At 38.1% G+C, this 25,767-nt stretch overlaps 3 protein-coding genes across 4 annotated transcripts; 2 read left to right on the top strand and 1 right to left on the bottom strand.

Annotated features, from left to right (window-relative positions):
- Window positions 1-336: 336 nt before the first annotated feature.
- TMED9 (transmembrane p24 trafficking protein 9) lies at window positions 337-6,308 on the top strand. The gene is made up of 5 exons (XM_087709309.1): window positions 337-527; window positions 685-785; window positions 2,171-2,296; window positions 2,402-2,548; window positions 3,525-6,308. The coding sequence occupies exons 1-5, from the start codon at window positions 371-373 to the stop codon at window positions 3,672-3,674; spliced, it is 681 nt and encodes a 226-aa protein (XP_087565435.1). The 5' UTR covers window positions 337-370; the 3' UTR covers window positions 3,675-6,308.
- A 349-nt stretch (window positions 6,309-6,657) lies between these two features.
- Window positions 6,658-16,291, top strand: B4GALT7 (beta-1,4-galactosyltransferase 7). Of its 2 annotated transcripts, XR_015695928.1 has the most exons (7): window positions 6,658-6,728; window positions 9,156-9,506; window positions 11,131-11,356; window positions 11,629-11,712; window positions 11,863-11,967; window positions 13,437-14,595; window positions 15,573-16,291. XR_015695928.1 is itself a non-coding variant. In XM_087709308.1 (6 exons), exons 1-6 carry the CDS (start codon window positions 6,661-6,663, stop codon window positions 13,590-13,592), a joined length of 990 nt encoding a protein of 329 aa, XP_087565434.1. In that variant the 5' UTR covers window positions 6,658-6,660; the 3' UTR covers window positions 13,593-16,291. The 2 variants fall into 2 exon arrangements, 1 of the variants encoding a protein (XP_087565434.1); XM_087709308.1 differs by having other exon boundaries at window positions 13,437-16,291.
- On the bottom strand, window positions 14,505-25,183 carry LOC148048026 (uncharacterized). The gene is made up of 5 exons (XM_087709307.1): window positions 25,134-25,183; window positions 22,657-23,007; window positions 21,375-21,585; window positions 19,085-19,187; window positions 14,505-14,932 (listed from the first exon to the last, which is right to left on the bottom strand). Exons 1-5 carry the CDS (start codon window positions 25,181-25,183, stop codon window positions 14,505-14,507), a joined length of 1,143 nt encoding a protein of 380 aa, XP_087565433.1.
- Window positions 25,184-25,767: the final 584 nt, after the last annotated feature.

Raw genomic sequence — 25,767 nt, 5'->3', positions numbered from 1 at the left:
GGTCGTAAGTCGAGGACAAGTCAGTAGAAAGCAATTCTGCAATATTAAGATAGTACTGGGCTCTTCTTATATATCGGACAGGCCCAGGGGAGAGAACCGCTGAGGGTGCTGGTCTACGAACATGAATGTTTCGGGTTCTCTGCTACCCCTTCGCTTTCAACCTACTGTAGCAACTATTGAAGATAGCGGCGCTTCCGCCGGCTAGGAGAGGGAGAAAGCGCTCCAATCCGTGCTCCAGGCTTCCACACACACCCGCCCCTCGCTTCCTTGGGAGTTGTAGTCTTTCGGCCTTTCGGCGACGCGGGGCCTGCCCTCTGCTGTGTAGCGATTACGTGGCTCGAAAGCGGAGGCAGGACGCAAGCGCGGCATCATGGCGGCTCCCGGTGGTCGGTCGAGGGTGCTCCTGCTGCTGCTGGTGGTGGTGGCGGCCGGGCTCGCCCCCCGTGCGTGGGGCCTTTACTTCCACTTGGGCGAAACGGAACGCAAATGCTTCATCGAGGAGATCCCGGACGAGACCATGGTCATCGGTGCGCGGGGGAGGACTGATCGTATTGGGGAAGGAGTTGGGGGGGGGACTTCCATGTGCCGAGGCGTGTGGTGGGTTCGGGGATGCGTGTGGGTAGGACGTGGTGGAGGGCTTTGGAAATGAACGGACGGAGCCAACTTCCCCCCTCTGCCACGCAGGGAATTACCGGACGCAGTTGTACGATAAGCAGCGAGAAGAGTACCTTCCCGCTACTCCCGGCCTGGGCATGTTTGTGGAAGTGAAGGACCCCGATGAAAAGGTACATTTAAGTAGATGATCTGAGTGAGGTTCTCGGGTACATACTTCCCTCTGGGGCTCTGGCGGAACATTGGGAGAAACTCTGCACTCGACGCCAGAGACTCAAGAAACACAGAACCAAATGCTTCCTAGTAATGGATTGCGTGGGTGTAAACACAGGTGTGCATATCGTGCCTGGGAATTTGTGACTGTACCATATGTAAAACCAACACATGCTTTCATGTCCAGATTCGTTCTCACATCTATACTTTGCCACTGCTATTCTTAGGCAGTTTACTGTTCTGTATCGTCAGAAAGTTAAACGAATCGGGCCACCTTTCTACTCACATCAAAAAAACATTCCTTTCAGAGTGGTTTAAAAAAATCAGTTGCCCTTTCCATTTTGGAAAACAGGGCAAACTAATCTGGAATGAAAAATAAAAGGATGACATTTGTGGTCCTTCATTCTGTTTTTAATTTTATTTTTTTATTAGAATACACAAGTATATATGGTACATAATAACAGAAATAAGTGAAATAACCTGAGTTACGTAACAAATTCATTAAGAAGTAAAAGAAAACAAATTCCATATTTCCCCTAATAAGATTATACAATATGTAAAACTATACAAAAGTTTCATGCTGTTTGCCCCTTATTGTCACCAGCTTAGTACAGTTGATTATTTCAAACATCATTCTTCAAATAATGGATTTCCTCCCATACTTAATATTATATGTTTATAATTTAATAAATGAATTATAGTCTCTATGTTAAGAATGAATTCTATTCTCTAACTCTGTGTTTAACCTGAATTTGTACCTAAGTTGGAACTCCTACTTACAAAAGAGCTGCCTGTTACTAAAACTGGCAGACTGTGTTGTCCTTTCCTGAGCCAACGAAGCATTGAAGTCATGCAATGAATCCTGGGACGGTTGAAAACAAGCTGCATAAATTAAATAGCTGTATAAATATAGCTCATGAAAAATGCAAATGTTGTATCTTTAAATCTAGAGACTGTCCTTAAGTCAGATGTCTTCCTACAAAACCCATGATTTCACATGAACTTTTGAAAAACTGTAGGAAAGAAATCTGAATAACAAATATGTATAATAAGTATGTATAATTGCAACAGAATGGTATATTAGTTGGTAAATTCCTTGCAGGGAAGAGCTTCAGCATAGACCTGGTCAGATGTTCTTAATTCAGGGACTGCCTGTATATTATGAAATCCTGAATATTGAACTATGCTGAAATAATTGATTGCATTTAGAACATTTAATATCTACTATATGGTGAAAAGGTTTGCAAGAAAATGCTCAGTTTTTTCTCAGATTGAAATCCTATATACATACCTTTATGGTCTGACTATTCTCAAGTGCTTTCTCATATATCTGTTCCATTTACAGGTGGTGTTGTCTCGGCAGTATGGCTCAGAGGGCAGATTTATCTTTACTTCACACACCCCAGGAGAGCATCAGATCTGCCTGCACTCCAATTCCACAAAGTTTTCCCTTTTTGCAGGAGGCATGCTGGTAAGGTATTCGTTAAATTTTCCCCCTCATGCTTGCTATTAAGGCATCTTGCTGTCATTGGTATTTGCACTTCGAAAGGTTTATTTTTTTAATATTTTTTTGCAGAGGGTCCATCTTGACATCCAAGTTGGGGAACATGCCAATGATTATGCTGAGATTGCAGCTAAGGACAAGCTGAGTGAGCTGCAGTTGCGTGTTCGCCAGCTTCTGGAGCAGATAGAACAGATCCAGAAAGAACAAAACTACCAAAGGGTAAGAAAGGCAGGATTATATCTCTGTGGCAGTTCCACCTGCCAGATGTGCAACTGCCACATGAACTTTTATCCTTTTAAAGAACTAGGCAAGAAATAGCAAGGAAATTTTTCCTGAGATAGGGGACCTTAAAATATCTAACTATTGGATGAGGTCAGGACCCATATTAGTCTGGCATTTTGGTTCTCTTACAAACCCTCATTCATCAAGCCGGTGTTGATCTTTTTACAGTTGTTGCTCTTCTGCAAGACAACTGATGCCACAATTTATTTTATATTTCAGTTTATCTGTGTTAATTTGTAATAAACCAGAAAAAGGGATCTTTGTAAATGTAATGTATGGGGGGATTGCCCAGATGTTTAGTGTTTTACACTTACTTACATTTTTATTGTGTTGCCCAATTATTCAGTTAAAGAGATCAGTCTTGTCTTCTCGCAAATCATATTTGAATTTCGCCACCACCATCATCCTTAATAATTTGATGTAATCTGCAAACCTGGCCAACTCCCGGCTTACCCTAAGTCATGTTTGTCGTGAACAGGTTAAAAGGCAACAGTCCCAACCCAGATCTTTGTGGGACTTGCGACTCTTACCATTATTCATTGAGAAAATTGTCCACTTATTCTGACCGCTTGGTTTTGTTCTTTAATCAGTGAGGAATTCTCAAAAAGATAAGTTCTCTCATTTCACTAAGTTTACTCGGGAATCTTTAATGAGAAACATTTGCAAGGCTCCTTGAAAGTTAAAGTTTTGACTAGAGAAGTTCTTCTAGTTAGAAGACTAGGCTAGATGAATAGATGAAGTTCTAAAGTTGGGGAAGAGGCCTAACTCTTTGGAGGAAGTACCATAAAGAAATTGTCATGAGGGTATTGGTGAAGATATACACAGTTTTCTATATTTTGCCCCAAACTCTCCATGAAAATATATCCCATTGTATTTTAATGTTGTTTCAATAATATTTTCCCTCTTTTCTCAGTGGCGAGAGGAGCGTTTCCGGCAAACCAGTGAAAGCACAAACCAGAGGGTTCTCTGGTGGTCCATAGTCCAGACTCTCATTCTTGTAATCATTGGAGTTTGGCAAATGAGACACCTCAAGAGTTTCTTTGAAGCCAAGAAGCTGGTATAAAAAGAGTAATATCAGCTCAAAGCCTGCATTTCTCCCAGGAACAGTTCCTGGCACTTCAGGTGTCTGCGTTGATCTTCTCTTCTCTCATTGGCCCTTTCCACCAGACTGGTCACTTGCCAGGATCTGTGCCATCTACCTCCCACTGTGCCAGCTCTTCTTCCTCCTTCAACATGTCAGCCTGTGGTGATCTCAGTGCAGTGTTTTGGTCCCAGGAAGATGCTGCCTTCTTTCCAGATAGTCAAGACCAGCTCCCTTCTCTAGCTCTACATGAAGATTGTGTTTTGTATTTGCAGAGAGGGGAGGAAGGCACCATGTCTTCAACTTTTCTCCTGACTAAATATGTTCTTCAAAATTAGACTCTTCTGAAAGGTGATTGGAACTTTGTGTAGCCAGTTTCACAGTATATCAGAACCAAGAAAACTTGCTATTTTTAACTGTGTTGTATATGTATTAGCACTGATTTCTAAATACCACCAGTGCATCACTCAGGAGAATGTTTTGAATAAGAAGATCTGGAGGCTCTCATTTCAATTCTCCTCTTCTATATATTCATCATAAATAGGATGCAGTTTAATTTGGGGATTTGCTGCTGTGGAATTAATAGGATTCTTTCTGAAAGAAATCTGTGTTACAGGATTAATGTGCTGATCACTGGGCTACTAATAAAAGATGATTAAGTATTGAAATTTACTTATGCTCTTCTTCTCTATCTTGTTAAAGTTAATTTTTCCTGTATAAATCTATTCACCATTTTCTGGCATTGACAGTACTTAATTTTCTTACTACTTTGAATGTATAAGCAGTTGCAAGGTTGCTTTTAAAACAGTGCAACTTAAATTTAGCAGCATTCAATGGGATATATGCAGCAGTATCTGCAGCAAACCACAGTGAAACCAAAATTATGGCATACATACATTATGCAGATGCCACCTACTTGCATCTCAATATCTGTTGTTTGTACATAAGTTGGCATTTGCATGTCAACATGACACGCATTTTGCCATCTCCTGCCATCTCCTTGCAAATGCCCACGTATACATGTTTCTGTATAAGATCTTAATTACATTTATTTGGAAAAAAATCCTACTGATTTCATGGGAATACCCTTCCAAATAAAGTTTCTAACATTTCTGGGTTAAGTCTTTTGGGAGTTTCTATCTGCCAAATTCTTGGCTATCTAGCAAATGCTACATAATCATTCTTATAAAATTAGGAAACCATTCCTTGTTGTCTTTTCCTCTAAATATGGGATGCAGTTTTGGGGGGAAGAAAAAAAGGCTTTATTCAGACATTAAAATTTGTGGCCAGTAAATTACATTCTGCTTTATCAAAGAATAAACTGCTTAAATTCTTCTTTTTCCCTTGCGCACCTGGCTATAATTTTTTATATCCTGGATAGTTACATGTCATACTTTAACAAGCAGTGGTTCTAAGCTGCAAAGTTTAAGTCACATTACCTTTGTTTGGAACCCAGGGGAAATTGAACGGACAGGTCAGCCTCAAAAATGAGTATACAAAAGGGAGTAGCAAAATGATGGAATATTTTATGTTATTAGACTATTCATTTTGCACTTGATTTGTTTGTCTGAATTGGGCCATTATTTTTCGGGAACCAAAATGAAGGTTCTGTTATTACTTTATGTTTGTGAAATGCACTTCTGAATAAGCTTGAAGCAATTGTTGGCTTATGTTCACCCATCTGATTTGTTTTTTTATCTCTTACGGGGAGCATGGCAGGACTGATGGAATGAATGCAAGCATTCTTGTGCTCTATTCATTCCTTTGTCTATCCATACCTCCTTTTCACTATAGAGGTGTGAAAATTTTATTTGCAGTTTTGTAAAGAATGAGTATAAAACTGGATGGCGTATTGTTTGGCCCACATCTGTTTGAAATATATATATATATATAAGACCAAGAACTAGAAGCAACTGCAGTTAGTCATGCAATTCAGATGTCACCAAATGAATCTAATGAACCTTGTTTGTACATGGCATGAATGTGTTATGTAACTGGCTTAATAAAATGGATGGAATAGTGATTTTATTGCTGAAATACCTGGGATGAACTTAAATTGTTAAGAAACTTGAATCAGACTCCAACCTTTTTCCAATTATCCATAATACTAAGTCACAAAACAATATTGAGGAATGGAATTCCACTCAATTGTATTTCTTGATTGGACTATATAACATGTCAATATTGATTCTGAAATAAATCTTTATGTATTGGGAAGATAGATTATTAGATGGTAAAGGAAGATTCCTGCAGTATTATCCTGTTCTTGGAATGTGGTGTGCTGAGAAAGATGCCTTTGGAATTATTTTTAAGTTTTGTAATAACCCAAATGTTTTAGAATGACTTCACCATTGCCATTCATTGGTATATTCACAGGGTCAGAAGGACATTAAATTAGTATGTCTATACAATCCAATTGAAGCATTTAAATTTGTGGCCACCTTTCTTTTACCTCTATACTTGAAAAAGTTATCTTTTAAAAGACTAGCTAAAGCTTTTAGGGGGGAGAGTAATTTTAATAAATGATCTGACCTTGGTTTTTGGTTTTTTTGAAGGTACTTAATTCTGGTTGGTATTGTGATGAGAGAAAATAAAAATGGTTGTTTCCTTCTAAAACGTGTACTATCTTTATTACTCCCCACATTTTGCAGCAGAAAACATCTAAGTAGATGTTTCAGCAATATGCTTAATAATTGGTTTAAGGCTTATGTTAATAAACGAAAGTAAATCAACGAATCCTTTTCCTAGGGCTACTTAAAAGTTCGCCCTGTCTTTGGTACTCTACTTTCTATCATTCAAGAGCGATTCGCTTTGCTCATCCTTAAGCGAGGAACTTATCTTCGACTAGGAACAAAAGTTAGACGGTACTGCTGGTAAGGAGCGCGTTTCTGGAGGGATGCGGTAGTGGTTGGACCTGGTGTCTTAGCCAACGTGTCCCGGGTGGGGTCTTGACCGGCAAGTCGGCAGGATGTTGCTTTCTCGACGCAAGTCGACTATGTATCGCCGGGCGGGAGGCGGCGGCGGGGGCGGCGGGAGGTAAGTGTCAGTAAAATATGAACGAGAGGAATCAGCTCGAGAAGATAATTGAGAGATGCCATGGTAGAAGCAAGCCTCAATGGTTGCTCCTCTCTCGGGACTCAGAGCGATTCGCTTAAATTTCTGAAGCTCTGTAAAAGGACTATGAATCAGAATCTGTGACATGGGTTGGATATGATTCTTTCGGGCATTTAAAACATAAAAACGCTTAATAACTGGGGAACCAATGCTTTGCGGAATGGATTGGCTTTTGGTGTGTGTGGTGGATTTTTGTTTGCATACAAAATAGCTTATTCTAGTGAAGAAATGAATGAGAAAGCTGCAACAGCGGCTATGTGAGCCAGTGCCAGAGTGCCATTGCATATAGGGGAAAGATTGAGAGAAAAGCATAGAAGCTGCCCTATTCTTTACCCCACATTCCAAAACCTTTTAAGCAAGTTATGGAACAGGAACAAAAAAAAACGGCCGGTTGTGCAAACTTCCTTTGTTTCCCAAGTGAATGGCAGCCCTGCTGCAGATGTGAAGCCATAAGAGAAAGAGTTTTAAAGTTGTAGGGCAAAATATTGGCAAGCCTCAAATATATAATCCTGGGTCTCATGTATATCCCTGTGAAAAAGAGATAATTTCAGATGATTATGAGGGAATAGGTTGGATTAAGAGGACTGATTTTGCATTATGCATATACATGCATATATATCTAGCCTATACCTAGGAAGCAGCTTGAAAAAGGATGCATTTGGTTTTACCTGCATGTAAATACAGCTACAGCTCATGAGTGCAATCTGATCTGAACAATCTGTGATTCAAAAGCATATTTAGGCAACTGATGAGGTTCATACATAGTGTTATGCCATATTATGTGAAACTGATGTACTGTATTGAGTAAATCATGGTGACTACATTCATAGAACACCCTAAACTGACAAGGCTGAGTAGCTTTGTTTTTTAGAGCCTTCTAAATAGGGACCTGTATCATCTTTGGTCCTCTCTAGGATGCTGCTGCCCCAGGCAGAGCTGGGTCACAATCTTGGGGTCCTTCTGGACTCACAATTCCTAGCTGAGAAACAGGTGACAGCCATGGCCAGGAGGGTCTTTGCACAACTATGTTGTGCACCATTTCTGGACCGTGAGGCTCTGCTCACAGTTACTCTTGCCCTAGTGACTAGTTACTTCACACAGACTATGGTAACACATTCTACATAAGGATGTCCTTGTATCCAAAAGCTTTAATTGGTGTAAAATGCAGCACAGACAGTTATGTCTGCCCTTAAGAAAACACACATTTCTGCTTTATGAGCTGTATTGATTGACGGTTGGCTTCTGGGTAAACTTCAAAGTGCTGGTTTTGACTTTTACAGCCCTACTTGGCATGGATACAGGTTATCTAAGGGACTGCCTCTTCCCAATTATATCTACCCATCCCATCAGGTTCTGGTGGGAGAGGCGTGTTATAGGTCCCATCTGTGAATGAGTTCCATCTGATGGGACCTAGGAGGCAAACCTTTTCTGCCGTGGCATCCACCATCTGGAACATCATCCCTCCTGATGATTACCTCAACCCTTATTGCCTTCCAGAAAGCCTCTTTTTTTCAACAACCTGTGAATTCCTGGTGATAGGAAGCCCACCTGTTGACTGTATTATGTGTGATATTTCCCTGCTTATGCATTTATTGTAATATATGTTTATGTTTTACTGTAAGAGTAGGTTGCAGCAAACAAATTTAATAAATAAATAATTGGTATTATACCGAGTAGGTTTTAATAACAGATTTTATTGTATTTCACCCAGTCACTTCATGTAAGACAGGCAGCGATTTAAATTTGACAGATAAAACAAATTACCATATTGTGTGAAGTTGGCCATTATTTGGTTTTGACTTAATGCAAAATCTGTGAATTTAGCCATAGTAACTTATAAAGTATGGCTTTCAGCTTTAATTTTATATAGTTTGTTCACTAAACCATGATTAAAGCAAAACATGGATCTGTAAATGCTTAATGCTTATCTCCCCGTATTTTCTCCAATACTTCTGTATTTTGGATTTGAATTCCATTCATAACTATGATTTCTACTCTTACAGGCCATGTCCCAAAGGTGCTTTTTTAAGAGGCAGTTGGACTTACTTGTTTTCTTTGAAGATGTTTTGCTTCTCATCCAAGAAGCTTCTTCAGCTCTGAGCTGCTCTGAGGTGAAGAAGCTTCTTGGAGGAGAAGCGAAAATCTTAAAAGAAAAACAAGGAAGTCCAATTGCCTCTTGAAAAAAGCACCTTTGGGACAACTATGCCCTTGATGACTGAGAATCTCCATAGACACTTAACAGGCCAAGCTTACTCTGGAAAAGCCTGTGGAAGCTTGTTTTGTCTTCCATTCTTTTTTACTGAAGTAATCCATCACAGTGCTGTATTGCTTTTTCTGATTTTGCTTCAGGTTTCTCCGACTCCTGGGCGTTCTACCCTGGAAATGCTCTCTCTTTCAGCTCTTCTTTATTGTACTGTTACTGGGTTTTCTCTCCCTGCTGTGGCTGCAGTTCAGTTGCTCAGGGGATGAGCCTAGAAGTCAAACAGCTGAGGCAACGGTGCCTCAAAAACCATGTGTACTTGAGCCTCTACCTTCGATTCCTGATGATCCATCATGGGGACCACATCGCTTGGCAGTGTTAGTTCCCTTTCGAGAACGTTTCGAGGAGTTGTTGACTTTTGTTCCCCATATGCATCGCTTCCTCAGCAAGAAGAAAATTCGTCATCGTATCTTCATTCTCAACCAGGTGGATCATTACAGGTATTTTACAATCTGAATAATTCGGAATCCTATCCTCATGCCTTTTTTGCACTTTTCTAGCCTTCCAAATGCATGCCTTTTGGGTGTGTTGAACAACTGCTATAGTCCACAGGTCAGGCCATGCTTACTGGGAATTACAGAGGTTATTGCCAAACACATCCAGAGAGCAACTGTCTCTGCAACTTATTCTGTTCTATTCTGTTCTCTGGATTTCATACATACCTTTTCAAAATGGTTTAGGCCTGACACTGAAATGGAAAAATTAAAAACTGGTAATCTGTTTTACTGAAAAGAAAACATTTGTAATTCTTAACACAAGAGAACAGGTTAAGTTGAAGATCAAACCTGAATTCATAATCTTTCTGTCTTCTAGTAATTATTGAATATTATCAAATATTCCTAGTCCCAAAATAGCATTCAATATTCCCAGTATAAAATAGCAGCTGGGCTTTTATTTTAAATTATGTCTCTAGTTATATCTAGTCTTAAGAATAAGTCAATTAAGACAGTTTGCCATAGAGCTGGGTTGGTGGGGTTTTTTTTTTGCAACTATATTTTTTATTACTCCATGTGAACTTTTAGATTGGTATTTAGTTTATACCTGAAATTGGTTCTGGTACCACAAAAAGTCTGAGTTTTTTTCTGAAACTATAACAGTATAAGGAATTAACTACAGATCAATATGCTTTGTTATATGTCAGAAAACAAGAACATATTTTCTGTATTGTTTTTTGCTTCCTCCAAGATATGCAGGCCATTTTCCTTTTTTTTTTTTTACAGATAATTTGTTTAAAATATTTCTAAACTATTTTGATTGACAAAAATGATCTGAACCAATCACAAGAAAGTATAAATAATATAATAAACAAAAACTGACTTCCAAATAGATGCCTGAAAATATAAAAATTATATAGTTTTAAATGTATTCATTATAGGCATAATAGAAGGAAAAACACAAACATATTTATGTATATTAAATAAAACAATACATATTCATGTTGTGTTACACAGTTTTTATCAATACTTAAGTCAACAACAGGAAAAATTAGAATGCACAATGAGCATATTGGGTGGGGTTCCTATTTCCAAATATAATTCTGACAATAAATTGAGAGAATTAAAAAAATGGAATTCTTCAAACCATTGTTTCATTGATGGATAAGGGTTATCCTTCAGTCTTGTACTATTAATTTTTATAACCATAATGTCATGCAATACTCATTTTTATTGTCTTCCATTATGTCTCTAAATTGCACATATATAATTCAGAATAATTATATAAGCATTTCCAAAGGCCAGTGAGTCTTTGAAATTAGAATTAATGTGAAATAATTTTCGGATCAGAAGGGAGCCATTATAGCAGATGACCATATATGAAACAATTGCAGTCCAAGTACCACATCTGTCTTTTTCATTTCAGTTGATTTTCTCTAATATTAAATATTCTGTATATCTGTTGACTACATCGTGGGTTAAAGAATTGCTGATGATAATAAATAAAGCATGAACAATGTCTGAATGCATTATGCTATACTATACAGATCTGAATAATTCCACCAAAGAAGTAATTCAACCTGCCTGGGTAGAATTTTGTGACCTAGGTCCACTTTTCTCACTTTGGCAGGTTTAACCGAGCATCTCTGATCAATGTGGGTTTCCTGGAAAGTGGCAATGACACAGACTATATTGCAATGCATGATGTGGATTTGTTACCTCTCAATGAAGAATTGGATTACAGCTTCCCAACAGCTGGTCCTTTCCATGTGGCATCACCTGAGCTGCACCCACTTTATCATTATAGCACCTACGTGGGGGGCATCTTGCTGCTCACTAAGCGACACTATCAAATGGTAAGTCACAACTTCTTTCTGATGGAAAAAACTTCTGTACTTTTTGCAAAAGGCAGAAGACCCTGTTGATTGTGCTCTTTCTAAAGAAACACAGGCTTCATGGGGGTGGGGGAGAGAGACTGGCTATTTGCTAGATGTATGGGGCGGGGGGAGACCCATAACCATGGAAATGAAGTGTTGAGAGAATAGTTGTGTATTTTATAATCTTTCAAGTCTCAAAACTTATAAGAGGAAAACAAACTGTGGGATTAACTGCCTTATTATTGTTTCAGTGTAATGGAATGTCCAACCGTTTCTGGGGCTGGGGCAGGGAAGATGATGAATTTTATCGTCGCATCAGAGCAGCTGGACTTCAAGTGAGGATGAATCATATTTGTAGTGGGAATTGGGACTTTGGGATTCAAGTGCTGAGTGTGATCTGGGACTGCTATAAACTTCTTTCCCCAATTCCCAAAGAATGACGTCGTTTTAGTGGCTCACCTAGGCTCCACTATTCTTCATTTCAGCTCTTGCGACCCTCAGGTATTACAAGTGGATATAAGACATTCCAGCATCTGCATGATCCAGCTTGGCGCAAAAGGGATCAGAAGCGTATTGCTTCCCAGAAACAGGTGGAGTTTCTCATTTGGGAGGGGGATGAAAGTTGTATCTTGAAGTTGAAAAGTGTTATCTTTAGATGTAGTAAGTTAAGAAATTCTTGCTTCCTCTTTATCAGTTACTTAACATCTACAAGAAGTAGGCAAATTTGCATCTCTAAATATGAGTCAACATTTAACTTCCAATTGCTGTAGCAAATGTGACTAGTAGTAAGATGAAAAGTTGTAGAGGGCCGCATTTTGCCCAGTTACGAGCCAATACTATACGGTTCCTGCCTGTTACTGTAGTATTGGGGGCAGGAGGAGGTGACATCATGTCAGGATGTCATGAAATAAAGATTCTGATTTTTTCAATATTCTGGAAATAGTAACTGAACTCTTAACACATAGAACGGAATGAATACATGAATTCTATTTATAATGGAATTGTAAATGCCATTTACAATGAATATCAATTCCCATTATGAGCTTTCATCTGAGATCTGTTTCTTTCCAATGTTCGCTCTAGGGTGCCTTTAATTAGCGAGTTCCATCTTTAAAATATTTGAATTCGTGCTTTATGGTCAAAACAAACCATGTATGCAATGTAAATCTAGCAAGTATTTTTTTTCTAAATAAATAGTTAATAGAAAATTCAAGGTGTTTTTAATGAAGGACTAAGACAAATGTTCTCAAATAAACTGTTGTTACAGAAAAATATAGGGAACATTCATTAAATGTTTTCATATATTTAGTAGCATTTGCAAGTCCTTGCTGCTGCTTCACCTCCATTTTTTATATATTAAGGCTGATTCTCTTTCTAACAAAGAATATGTATCCATATATTATATAGATGGATAAAGTTCATCTCCCCACATATTTATGTTGAATGCTTAAATTGGGGTAAAAGGCAGGTACTGCCATTTGTTTTATGATTAAATCTCTAGACAAAATGTCCCAAAAGTGTATGTCACAGTTAAGAAGAAGATTTACAGAATTTCCCTGAAGGAACACCTCCTCATTCCCCTTTCCTGTCTTTATTTTGGTAAAGAAATGCACATATTTAACTGCACAATCTGCAAATTTGCAAGTTTGTGTTTTTGCTGAAAAAGTGATCATAAACAGTTCATGAAACACTAATGATGACTTTTGCTAAAATGACTTCTAACATGGGATTCTACTGTAATATTTAGAAATCAGACCTTCCTAAATTTATGCAGCTTTCACCTTTCTGGTTCTTAAATAAATGCAAAACTGTTAAACTTAATAAGCAAACGGCGTTTATAGCACAAGCTGACTGATAGAGGGTTTGCAGGATGTGTAGCCTTGGAGCTTGTGATGCCGTGTAATTCTGTATTATTAGCATCAAGTTTAAAAGCTCTTGTTACGAATATTTTAAATGTTGATCAAAATTGATATGGTTGAATGATGCCATATTTGATTTTTTTTTCCCCTTGTATTGTTGACTTTTTCATATAATGCATGACATTTTTTTCTTTTCACAGGAGCAGTTCAAGGTAGACCGGACTGGAGGATTGACTAACCTAAAATACAGAGTAGAATCACGCATTTCACTGAGTGTGGCGGGAGCTCCCTGCACAATTCTTAATATCTTGCTAGAATGTGACTCCAGTGAGACTCCCTGGTGTGCGTTTGGTTGATATGCCTACTATACAGATTGCCTGTCTTGTTTGCTGCTCTACCAGCTCATGGCCAGAATTGCAGCTCAGCTCTGGGATGGCAAATCCTTCTGTAGGAACCGACAACCAGTCTTAACTGCCAGGACAAAGTGGTTAAAAAAGGGAACTGAGGATCTACACTAGTTGATAAAGCAAAAGCAGGTCATTACCTCTTTTACAAGGATACTGCAAGAGGACAACAATTGCAGTGGTAATGGAAACATTAAATAAGCCAAGTGCCTTCCGATCAGTTAGAAGGATTTTGTCTTAGGTACCTTCATCTCAACAAGCTGAAGAATCTGTGAACTCGGAGGCACTATAGGGATTAAATTATTGTTTCTCCGCTAGCCAAGACTTGGAAGATTTAGACTAAAGATCTAGACTAAAACTCAAAGGAATGTTAGACATTTGCTTCTCTTGTGATAATAAGAGGCATAAATATCTGCTCCAAGCTATTCTTATACCGCATTCTTCCTCTGGTGCCTCTTGATAGTGCATACTTTGCTTTCCGACTCCAGGAAGTCAAGGCCGACCATCTTAGCTAATCTCATTTTCAGATCTTTTGAACTGTAAAGGCTGTTGTCTTTACTGAAATACAACTATTAAAACAAATGGATTGAATGAATATTATAACTGATATGTATTTGAACAGGGTTTCATGTACTGCTGCGAACAGTACCGAATTTTCTAGTTTTGTACTAACGGAATTCCGACTTAAACCTACCTTTTTGTTTTATGATGAGATTGATTTTCCCCCCAACGCTCCTTAACGTGAAAGAACTGGGCACCAGAACATACATGTATATTATCTGAATATGATGCATTTGTATATTTCTGGACACAGTAGTACTTTTTTGCATTGAGGAAGGTAGAGACAAAGTTAATATGACATGATCAAGCGCCCACTCCAAAACACCTGCGACAGAACTGGAAACTCCTATGCAGCTGCATTCGGCATCTGTGCAAGCGGCTGATCACAGAGCTGGTTGGTGCAATATTAGTGATCTGTTGAAGACTCACTGTAGAGAAATGGAGGGTCTGGGCCCTTGGGGGAATATCGCTGTGCCCTACAGTATGAAGGGGTGGAAGAGACGCTTGCCAGGGTTCCATTGAAATGCCGGCTGCCTCTGGGCTCCTTTCCTCTTTCAAGGGTTTTGATTTCTTCTTGGGCTGTTGACTAAAGATGCTATTGAACTGTTCCAAGGTACTTGGATGTTCAGACTCGATTGTGTTCGTAATTTCAGAGGGAAGTTCTTTGTAGTTACACGAGATGAGCTTCTGCAGTTGGGGTTTGGATATAGATTTCTTGCCAACGCAGCTTGCTGTAGAGAATAAGGTAGAACCAAAAGGGTTAACAGAGTTGCGATATCTTAAGTCCCCCCGCACAAGAGTGTTCATCTTTTTAAAAAAACAAACAAACTTGTGACTGAGGAATATTTCATACATGCTGTATCGTGGGTTAGGAATAATTTCAGGCAGTAGGAACCTCTTTGGGGTTCTCCATAATAGCGAGAATATGTATGTATATAAAATGTAAACTAAATGTCTAAAACCCCATGAAATCTCATGAAAGTATATGTGAGCATTATGAGATTTGACTTATTTTTAAAAAATACATAAACAGAAGTCAAATAATTTAATGGCCTAGCAGATTTGTTGGCATCCACAAGCACAGTGTTGCCATGTTACATTGCAGATCTGTAGGGATAAAAGACTCCTGTAAGATGGGCCTGAGCCACTTTTGTATATTTTCTATTCATTACAGAAATTGGAATATTTAATAGAAGTATAGAAATTGGAATATTTAATTTAAGAACTGTGTGCCCATAACAAAAAGCTATTAAATGCAAAGAAATGGGATTCAGTAGGTTCCTGTCTTTTCTTGTCCTGTAAGTTTTTGTATATGCCTCTTGTCTCAAATTATTCTTATTTTTTTCCCCATACCATTTTATTCATTGTTAGGATCTTCCAGATCTGAGGGAAAATATAGAGTGCAACTAATTAACATGATTCAAGCAAATCTGTATGATGCATTGAAAGGGCTAAAACTGCAGCAGCAAGAAGGATCCATCAATTAACTTGTTATTGATGTATACTGAATTCCTGATTGGTCCAGATTTGCTCTTTTTGGGGAAAACTTTATGCATATGTTTTGCATGATTCTTTCTTTGGTTTAATTTTTTAAAATTTGAAATATATCTTTATTGTTAAAAATAGCATAATAAAATGCAAAAAATCTATATTAAGATAGTGAATACAAGAAATAGAATAAAACAAAGAGAAACAAGCACAAATAAAAACATTACGGTATTCTTAAAAAAAAATTCTAATAATACATTCTCCCTTCCCTTTCCAGCTATTCCTCCAACCCCTGGCCACAACCTAGATAATTATAATTTACAGTGAAGATTATTACCAGTACACTTTTTGCTTCCTAATATATTTTTTAGAAATCATATTCTAATTTTTTCCTATTAATATCTAGTATGTATGGGATATATTCTTCTTTAAATTTAGTAAGAATTCTATGATAGATGCAAATTCTTCAATTATAGCTTCCCAATCTGATATTGATGGCAAAGATTCTCTTTTCTGATCTTGGACTAAATTTGTTCTGGCAGCTACCAACATCTGTCTTAGTAAATTATTATATTTTTCATTTATGTTTTCTGAGATAGTAACCCCCTCCCCCCAAAAAAAAATATTTGTGGTTTCAGTTCAAATGTTAGTATTTTCTGAATATTTTGATTTATTTATTTCCAGTACTTTTGATGGTGGTGTTTGTTTTTTTTACATAACCACTACATTAGTTTCTTCCAGTATTCATGGTATTATTATATGATTTCTCTATCTTGGTCATTATTGTCCATAAAACATGTACTATTTTTCCTTAAATTATAATATGGAATAAATTTGCTTTCCCCCCATAAATCTTCTCAGCATTATGTGATTATTTCTTTGAATTTTTCATCTACTTTATCATTCAATGTTTGATTTCTTCTCTTCCCATGGCCTAATTCAATCATAATTTATATAGGTATTTAATAAATGATACTGGTTTTGTATAAGTGTTTCAAATTCTGCCTTCTTTCCCAAATTATTCCATTCTTTCTTGAGATCACTTTTTATTCTTCCATATTTGTATCAATTTTTTTCTATACTTTTATCAGATTGTTTTATTCTTTTGTTTCCTTATACCATAGATATCTATGAAGTTGATTGACAAAGCCAGCTCCTTCTATGATTAATATTCTGCTATTTGGGGATTTTATCTATTGTCACACATGATAGACTACTTGGACAAAAATATGATTTAAAGATAGAAACTGTGAGGTTACCTATTTTTTTCTGAATGTTGAACATTTTAAAATCTTACTCTTGGTTTACCCCCCTCCCCCAATATAAATCTCATGAAGTTCTTTGTTTTGTCTGAAATTGAAATTGTTATTTTTAAAATAAATTCACCTTGTCTACTATGTCCATTTTATTGCCACAATATGTCTTAATCTGGAATGTATTAGATTATTCAATTTTTCATTTTTTATTTCTTTCTAGAATTTATATAATTGTTCAGAAAAATATCTTTATTGCATATTGTCAAACAAAGTCCCAAACATTTGACTGTTGTTGTCTTTTTTTAAAAAAAGATGCCACAACCAGATTTTTTCCCCAAAAAAGTTTTCTTCTGGAGTTAAATGTTTTGTTATTTATTATATTTGATTTTGTATCTGAAGAATTCACCGAAGTCTGATTATTTTCATCACTATTCTTATAGCACTCTGATTGCATAATGGTTAGTACTAGATCATCTGCATGACATTTCAACTTGTAATTCTTCTCCCTGAATCTTGATTCCAAATATTTATCTCTGGATCTCGTCTGCCAAAGCTACTGAAACATTTACAAATAATAAGAAAATTGATACGTGTATTTGGAACCTTTGTTCATTGAGAAACCTGTAGAGAAGATACCACTTGCTATGATCTTTGCTATTTGCCCCTGATATATTCTCTCTATCTAAGTTTTAAATTCTTGTCCTAGTTTAATTTTGCTTAAAACTGTTAATATGAAAGATTGTTCCAAGTGGTCAAAGGCTTTTACTACCTTCTTTTTCTTATTGTTGAGCTGTTCCAATGCGTTCATGGTTCAATTGAGCCCAAAGCTTTTGTTGCTAAGCGAGACATTTGTTAAGTGAATTTTGCCCCATTTCCTTTCCTGCTACAGTTGCTAAAGGAAATCACTACAGTTGTTAACTTAGTGACATAGTTGTTAAGCGAATGTGGCTTCCCCATTGAGTTTGTTTGTCAGAAGGTGGCAAAAAGTGATCACATGACCTCAGGACACTGCACCTATCATAAATATAAGTCAAGTATCTAAATTTTGATCACGTATCCATGGGGATTCTGCAATGGTCATGAGTGTGAAAAATAGTCACAACTCACCTTTTTCAGTGCCGTTGTAACTTTGAACCATCACTAGTCTGTAAGTCACAGACTACCTTTATTATAAATCTTTTAGTGTATTATCCTTCATTTTTCTCTTCGGAATATAGACTGATCTGTAGGTGTTGTTTCAGAAATACAGTACCTCAAACACTCAGCTAGTATTGTAGTAATCCTGTAAGTGGTTTCTGAACTTGCATATCACAATTTGCTCCCTTTCTTTATGGTTGCTGTTTTTTCCTTCTCTCTTCCAATTTGATATGCTAAAGGTTTTCCTCAGTTATTTGCATTCGCAAAATGATTTTGTCTGATATTTTATCTTTTGGGATTCTCCCATTCTTAATGTCTAATTGTTATTTAACTTTATACACTTATCTTAATGTCTGTGAGTTTGAATTTGTTCTAGTTTTATTTCTTTTTCAAGCATGTCTGGGTTTTTTTTTCTTCAGAATTGTAGCCCTAACCCTAATAAGCTTTTCTTGTCTCGCATATGGTTGTCTCTGACATCCTGAAGTTATATTTATTTTTAAATATAAATAATATTTTTATATTCCTATAACGCAACTTCTTGGAGTAACAACTTGTCATTCATTTTCAACTCAAAAAGTGGGATTCCCCCCCCCCCCCTATGTTTGCTGAGTGCTTGGCCAATAATAAAAAGTAGGCTAATCTTTTATATCTATTTTTAATCTGAATTTTCCCATAACACAAAAGAGTATCTTTTTTATGACTGGGTCTATAGAAAACATTCTCTAATCATGAGTTTCCAGGTCATCATGTTCAGCCATGTGAATCTGTTGGAGCAAGCAGCTATATACTCGTCATTCACCTCTCTGGTTCTTTTACATTTTATTATTAAAGTAATGAAATATAACTTTGAATGGTTACTAAATGAAGGTTTGTAAATCAAGGACCACCTGTAGTAGGTAGTAGATTAGCCAAAAAAAAGCAAGAGAGAAAACCTGATCAATTTAAGGTTTTTAACTCTTTTCAGTTGCTTTCTAGAGATGGCCTGGCTACTTCAATATTTACCTGTTGCCATGTGCAAGGAACTGCCAAGACTGCCTCCAGATTTTTCTGCTGAAGCCTCCATCTCGGTGCTGATACTTGAAGAAGACGAATCTTCATTGTTAGCCTGCAGAAAAGAAGCGGAAAGTGCCTGAAGATTGCAGCCATCTCAGAGATATTTTGTCTTTTTACGTGCAATGCAGATACTTTATATTGAGTTTATGCTCCTTGTTTAATCTTTGAGGATCATTGCCCACTGCCCAGTTGACTGTAATGTACCCAATGAGATTCATGCTAAGAATAGGCTCAAAGTGGCTTGTGATTCAGTGTATTGTGGGAACCCAACAAGTATCAATATACTGTATGAACCCAACCAACCCATTAGGTCATAACAGAATTTATTTATTGCATATAGCATGTTATGTGGACACTGCAATTGGGTTGTTTTTAAAATAATTAAAGCAGTTAGCATTTCAATAGAGTTATACAATTGCTTTATAATAGGACTTGAGGGGAAAGGAGAATTAAATCTTTCCTGTAGGTTATATTTTATTTGCTGGTTTACACAGTTCAAAAAACCTTTTATCTCAAGACTGGAAAATGTCCAGCTCTTCAGCTGCTGTTGAAGTACAGCTCCCATTACACATGACCATTAGCTACAATGGTTGAAGCCGATAGGAATTGCATTCGAATAACAGCTGGAGAACCAAAGATTATCTAGTCCCTGAGTTGTTTTCTACTGAATTTGGGCAATAAAAATGTAGCACAGTATTTTAAACCAAGATTACTAGATTTATTTAGATCACTGCTATTTTTAGCTTGCTTTTTTATTCATGTCAGGAATAAATTACAGACATCTAACATTCCATACTGAGCAAGTAAAATAGATATAAAATAAGTCATAGAAATATAGCACATGTAAAATGTATGCAAAATAAATAGGATTCAAATTAAATGACACTTGCTCAAGAGCATTTTCTCTTGCCAGTATGAGGTCTTTCTCTGTACACATTGAAGGACATTGTATAGCACTTAGCACTTTACACTTATATAGCGCTTCATAGTGCTTTACAGCCATCTCTAAGCAGTTTATAACGTCAGCATATTGCCCCCAACAATCTGGGTCCTCATTTTACCTACCTCGGAAGAATGGAAGGCAGAGTCAACCTTGAGCCAGTCAGGATCATACTCCTGGCTGTGGGCAGAGTTTGCCTGCAATACTGAATTCTAACCACTATGACACCACAGCTCATATGCACCATAGCATATGTTTTTAGCTGTAATTCCAACTCTTCCAATTCTTCAATCTTTTATAAATGAAGGAACAGAAGCTAACTATTTTTAATTATGTATACCCTGACTAATGAAGTCTTTGTACTGCAATTATAAATATGGGAAAAACAAAATTGCTTTACTGGGGGATCCTTGGTACTCGCTGAGCTTTGTTATTTTCTTACAGATGTTTCATTACCAAACTAGGTAACATCATCAGTGCTAGTAAGGAATGGGGTTTGCTCTCATTTTATATTCTAGTGGCTTGCTTAAATTACTTTGTCATATGTAAAATGCTTATGCATTCTCAGATTTTACACAGGTTTAGAAGAAAATAAAAGCAGTGGCAGCAGATTAGATTACTGCGATGCACTCTACATAAGACTGCCCTTCAAGATCATTTGGAAACTGATGTCAGTTGCAGCAGTGTGAGTAATTGTGAACGCAGCATGGTATTTCCATGTAACACCATTGCTTTGCTAGTTGCACTGGTTCCTAGTAGACTTTCAGGTGCAATTTAAGATGCTGGTTACCACTATTATGTCCTACAAGGTATAAGGGGTTATTCCTGGCACTACCGATCTCCAATTGGGTTCGTTTATTCCATGACATCCTAGAGTAGGTATGCTTCAGATACCTTCTATAAAACGGTGTCATTTGGGGTGACACAGGACACATTCCTTTTCTGCTGTAGTGCCCTTCTTCTGGATCCTTCTGAGATTTGGATGGTTCTAGTCCTTTTGGCCTTGAAAACCTGGATTTTCTCCTGCTAGTGACCTGAGTGATTGTGGGTTGGCATTGAACCACATTATCCTTTATTTGGGTCTTTTTTTTTTAAAATCTTGATGGTGCTGTTTTGATTTTTCATTATATGTTACTGCCCAGAGTTGGCAATTTGTGAGTTGGATGCCCTGCAAATGGATTTAAATAACTACATAAGCAGGCAAGTAAAATGAGCTCAAAAGTTTTTCAGCACCAATGAGCTGCGTTTCTCAGTCTACACTTGAAGAAAAGGAAAGAAATTTCATCCTGTTGGACATACCAAGCCGGATGACTGAGATGGAGTTTCTTTGTAGGCTTTGTACTTCCTGCCCTTCTTGCTCCCACAAAATCTGGTGAAAAAGGTCCAAGCTCCAGGAGAGTTCACTGCTGGCTCACTGGTTGGGGATGAGATCTGTAAGAACTGGATGTCAAGCTGCAGCTGTCCTCGGATCTTCTCTTTCTTTCCAGGTCTTGATTGCAGCACAAACCACCTGCAGAACAAATGCAAGTACCTTTACTACAGGACTTGTAGTACTCTTTAATGCTACTGCCATTTCAAGCGATTTATTGATGTTTTAAAATCACCCAGTTAAAAAAACATGAGAGCAGTAGACTTTTGTTTTCAGCTTAGGACACTACTTAAGTTACTGAACTCCATACCAAAAATCATGGGCCAAAAGGTAATGGATGTGACCAGGACAAAGATTAAACTTAAATTACATCAAATCCATTTAAATATAGCTGATATGATTAATTTTCAATTTTGTGTATAATAATAACCCTCTTCTCCCGTTTTAAGAGTGACAAGTTGGTGACAATTTTGCATGAAGGTCTCTCTCCCTAAATTTTCAGGGGCGGTAGATAGCCCTAGAAATCCATCTTCTTCATCTGTGCGTAAGGGTATTGTTTTTCTGATGGCATGTTGGTGTTAATTAGCGATGCACTAGGTGTGTTATCCTATTGTAAGTAGATAATCTGCCAAGGGCTTAGAATGATTTTGCCCCATTTCCCAAGATTATGAATGAGACAGGAATATTGTACTTAGATATCAAACATGTAATAAGAACTGATCCTTGCAAAGTTCCTTTTCACTTTGCTGCTTTTATCAGATACAATTCATTGAATGTTTTATCCATTTAAGTACAGTATATGATTTTTCATCAACCTATTCCATTTCTATCCCGTACAAACTGGTACTAGTATTCAATTCCCTGCCAAAATTAGGCACATTATTCTAGCTTCTTAATGCATGTGCGGGATTTAAAGAAACTAACTGTTCAATGTTGCTTTTGCTTTAGTTGGTTTTCTTTACTGCCTGTTTCCATATAGCCAGAGTATATGGAGGATTCATATGACAGTTCCTGGCTATATAGTTCCTTCCTGAATCGTCATCTGTAGTGTTGTTCACTTCTCTAAGGCTAGGAAAATTCAGGGCTATCATGCTGTATCCTCCTTTCCATACTATATCCTCCCACACCTTCTCCCCCAATCCCATTCTGTAGCTCAGATAGATAAAGTCTTCTTATCTCTCCTAAAATTGATACAGAACTGATTGTGCTCACTCATTTCTCCTCTTTGTTTTGTCTTGAAAAAGTTGGGCAAGGGGCAAATTGACCCTGCCCAAGAATTGGTTGAAGTGATGAACAGACTGGTGCATGACAGTAAGGATAAGGCCATGTTCTTCTGAGTCGTCCAGCACAGTTGGCAGTTGTAATGTACACTCTTCGTGCCATTCGGGGCTCAGGTTGTGTAGCGCTACAGAGGTCCTAAATTTCTGCTTTTGCAGCTGAATCACAACGTAAGGGTTGCTGGTGCCCATGCTTCCCTTAGGGCGCAGGGAGCAGGCACGCAGGACGGTCAGTTGCAGGTGGGTAGGATGCCAGGCCTTTTCTTTCTCTAGGTCCTCATCTACCCTATAAAGACATCAATCATCATTATATTAGGTTTAGGGAAAGGGAATAGTCATTGATATAGCTGAAGTTAACTGGGTGTCAGGGTTCCAAATAGCATCCTCAAACAAATAACACTCCAAGGCTAGAAGTGCCTCAAAGTTGCAATTTATTAAAAGAGCCATATTGGCAGATCTGGGAAAACCCGAATCTGAAAGCTTCCAGGTTTTCCCATCCACTTGAAAGTTCAAGATCCTGCCCACATACCCACAAGTCCATCACATGGTCCAATCTTCCACTGCCCTGCTGGCAGCTTCCACCCATCCAGTTCCGGCCATGTGCAGAGACAAAGGATGACCTTGGCTTTCTAGAAAGAATGTTGTTATGTCTACATATCACCCAACTTCATATAATCCCCCCTCCCATTTTCCCACAATAGAAAATGAATAGTAGAATAATAGAAAGTATGGCAAGCCTGAAGCCCAAAAGAAAAGATGGCTTGCAGGTCTGACAGTGGGTTAATGTTCTGTGAGAAAGTAAGAAAACAACATGGTGTGTGGCATAAAACTGATTTTGCTTCTGGTAGCACTTTTGTTTGCAGTAACAGGTCAGAAGTTCAGGAGATAGTAAGTAGGCTATCTTTCACTACAAAAAGTGGCCAATATACAGTATATAAAAGTGGGTATGGCTACACCCTAATTCAGTGACGTGCAGTGAGGTTTATGGCTGGTGAGGCACTGACACAGGGGTTTCAAATTTTTTTAGACTTGTGGACTTCAACTCCCAGAATTCCACAGCCAGGCATGCTAAGTTCTGATTTAAAGCGGCAGCATTTGTTTTTCTCCTTTGTGAAAAAGTTTTCCTTCATTCTTTTTCTTCTCCCTCCCCCTCCTTCCTCCCTCTCTCCTCCCTCTCTCAACAGACACACACCCACAAAGAAGTTGGATCCCTCTCTCACTCATTCTCTCTCAAACAAATACAAACACAGAAGTTGGATTGGATATATTTTCCAATGCCTTGAAAGCAGCTCTTCTGCCATACCCCCACCCCAATTGCCCTGCAGCCTTCCGATCCGAGCCTTTGATTGCAGGTGGAGCCACATTGCCTTTTCAAACTTGTAATCAGTGAAGCTGGGCTTATATAGTTTTATCCAGTTGTGTGTGTGTGTGTGTTTGAAAAGGCAATGCGGCTCTGCATGCAATCAAACTACACTTGGGGAGGGATCTGCACTTGAGGATGAAGTTTGAATTCCTCCCCCTCCCTCTGACCCACACATGTACCTTTTCCAGCTGTTTCAGAGAGGATTTCAACTCTGCTCTTGCCTGCCATCATGAAAAGAAAAAAAATGTAAAAGGAAAAAGGCAAGAGCTGAGGTCAGGCTGAGCTAGTTGCTGCCAGAGTCACCGTGGATGACTGCTTAGTGCTTAACTGTTTAAAAAAGCCTCTAAAAAAGTGCCCTCTACAGGAGGAGGCAGGAGAATGATGTGCCTCATCTACGTCAGGAATTTTTCAGCTTTTAACCCTTGCTTAGCTCTGCTTGAGTGATCATAAAATGCCAGACTAGATGAGGCACGTCGTTCTCCCGCCTCCTCCTGTGGAGGGCACTTTTTTAGAGGCTTTTTTAAACAGTTAAACACTAAGCAGAGTCAGCCACGGTGACTCTGGCAGCAACTAGCTCAGCCTGACCTCAGCTCTTGCCTTTTTCCTTTTACATTTTCTTTTCATGATGACAGTGGTGAGGCTCTGCCTCCCCTGACTGCACGTCCCTACCCTAATTCCAAAAGGAATGCAGGAACTGTGTTCTAAGAAGAAAAGGCTGTATCCATATCCTGGAGAAATGTATTTAGTCCGGAATATGAGAGACGAGAAAGAAAGGCTTGAGAAGGGAAAACCGAGTAGAGCAGAGCTCAGCCAGCCACATTGGTCCACTCTTAAATCTGATTCCTTTCCACCTGCTGAGGCCAACACAACAGGGTCACTCTAAGGATGACTGAACCAATCAGAAACTTATTGAAAAAAAGGGGTGACGGTCACATACCCTATATTGCCAAAAGTGTTCGCTCACAACTGATTCTGATTATGTGGATGTCTGAGTGAATACTTTTGGCAATATAGTGTATAATTAATAATTCTTAAGGGATCAACTCTACCTGACCAATGGCAAGGACCTTGTCCCTCCTTGATTTACGTGCAGCTCCATCTTATCTATCCTCCTGCCTCAAAACTCTTTTCTGAATGACACCATTCTAGAACATGGAAGCCGCTTGGGTGGACAATCAGTGGATAGATTTCTGGTTAACTCCACCCACTTATCCAACAAGGCCTCACCTGGTGCTAAATTTGATTGTCAAGCAGTATCTAATTTAGCATTATGGGAATGGCTTTTGGAATGAGAACCTAATCCTGATTTTTTTTAAAAGGGTTGTTGCCTCAGAGTTTAGTAAAGCTACCACTGCTAAATTCTTCTCTATTCTTTCTATCCAGCTGCAGGTTTTTCCCCTCTTCTGTTTAGTTGCACACTGCAGTGATCAAAGTAGACAAATTATATCTGATCCAGACTTGATCCGTTCATATAATACAGGTAGTCCTCGACTTACAACAGTTCATTTAGTGACCGTTCAAAGTTACAACAGTACTGTTCACACTTACGACCCTTGTAGCAGCCCCACGATCATGTGATCAAAATTCAAATGCTTGGCCATTGGTTCATACTTATGACCGTTCCTGTGTCCCAAGGTCACGTGATTAGCTTTTACAACCTTTTGACAAGCAAAATCAATGGGG

Source organism: Thamnophis sirtalis, unplaced genomic scaffold (assembly GCF_051295495.1).
Source record: "Thamnophis sirtalis isolate CommonGarterSnake01/CBP01778 unplaced genomic scaffold, rThaSir2_p1.2 scaffold_3, whole genome shotgun sequence".
In the NCBI taxonomy this organism is placed as follows: domain Eukaryota; kingdom Metazoa; phylum Chordata; class Lepidosauria; order Squamata; family Natricidae; genus Thamnophis; species Thamnophis sirtalis.
This window is presented reverse-complemented; position numbering and strand designations above follow the sequence as displayed.

Coding starts and splice junctions, on each gene's coding strand:
- LOC148048026 (XM_087709307.1), bottom strand. CDS start 25,183: ATGGAGCTGCACGTAAATCAAGGAGGGACAAGGTCCTTGCCATTGGTC. Junction 23,008..25,133: donor AGGTCCTTGCCATTGGTCAG/GTAGAGTTGATC, acceptor ATGTCTTTATAG/GGTAGATGAGGACCTAGAGA. Junction 19,188..21,374: donor CATCTCAGTCATCCGGCTTG/GTATGTCCAACA, acceptor TCTTTTCTGCAG/GCTAACAATGAAGATTCGTC.
- B4GALT7 (XM_087709308.1), top strand. CDS start 6,661: ATGTTGCTTTCTCGACGCAAGTCGACTATGTATCGCCGGGCGGGAGGC. Junction 11,713..11,862: donor TCAGAGCAGCTGGACTTCAA/GTGAGGATGAAT, acceptor TCTTCATTTCAG/CTCTTGCGACCCTCAGGTAT. Junction 11,968..13,436: donor GTATTGCTTCCCAGAAACAG/GTGGAGTTTCTC, acceptor TTCTTTTCACAG/GAGCAGTTCAAGGTAGACCG.
- TMED9 (XM_087709309.1), top strand. CDS start 371: ATGGCGGCTCCCGGTGGTCGGTCGAGGGTGCTCCTGCTGCTGCTGGTG. Junction 2,297..2,401: donor TTTTTGCAGGAGGCATGCTG/GTAAGGTATTCG, acceptor ATTTTTTTGCAG/AGGGTCCATCTTGACATCCA. Junction 2,549..3,524: donor AAGAACAAAACTACCAAAGG/GTAAGAAAGGCA, acceptor CTCTTTTCTCAG/TGGCGAGAGGAGCGTTTCCG.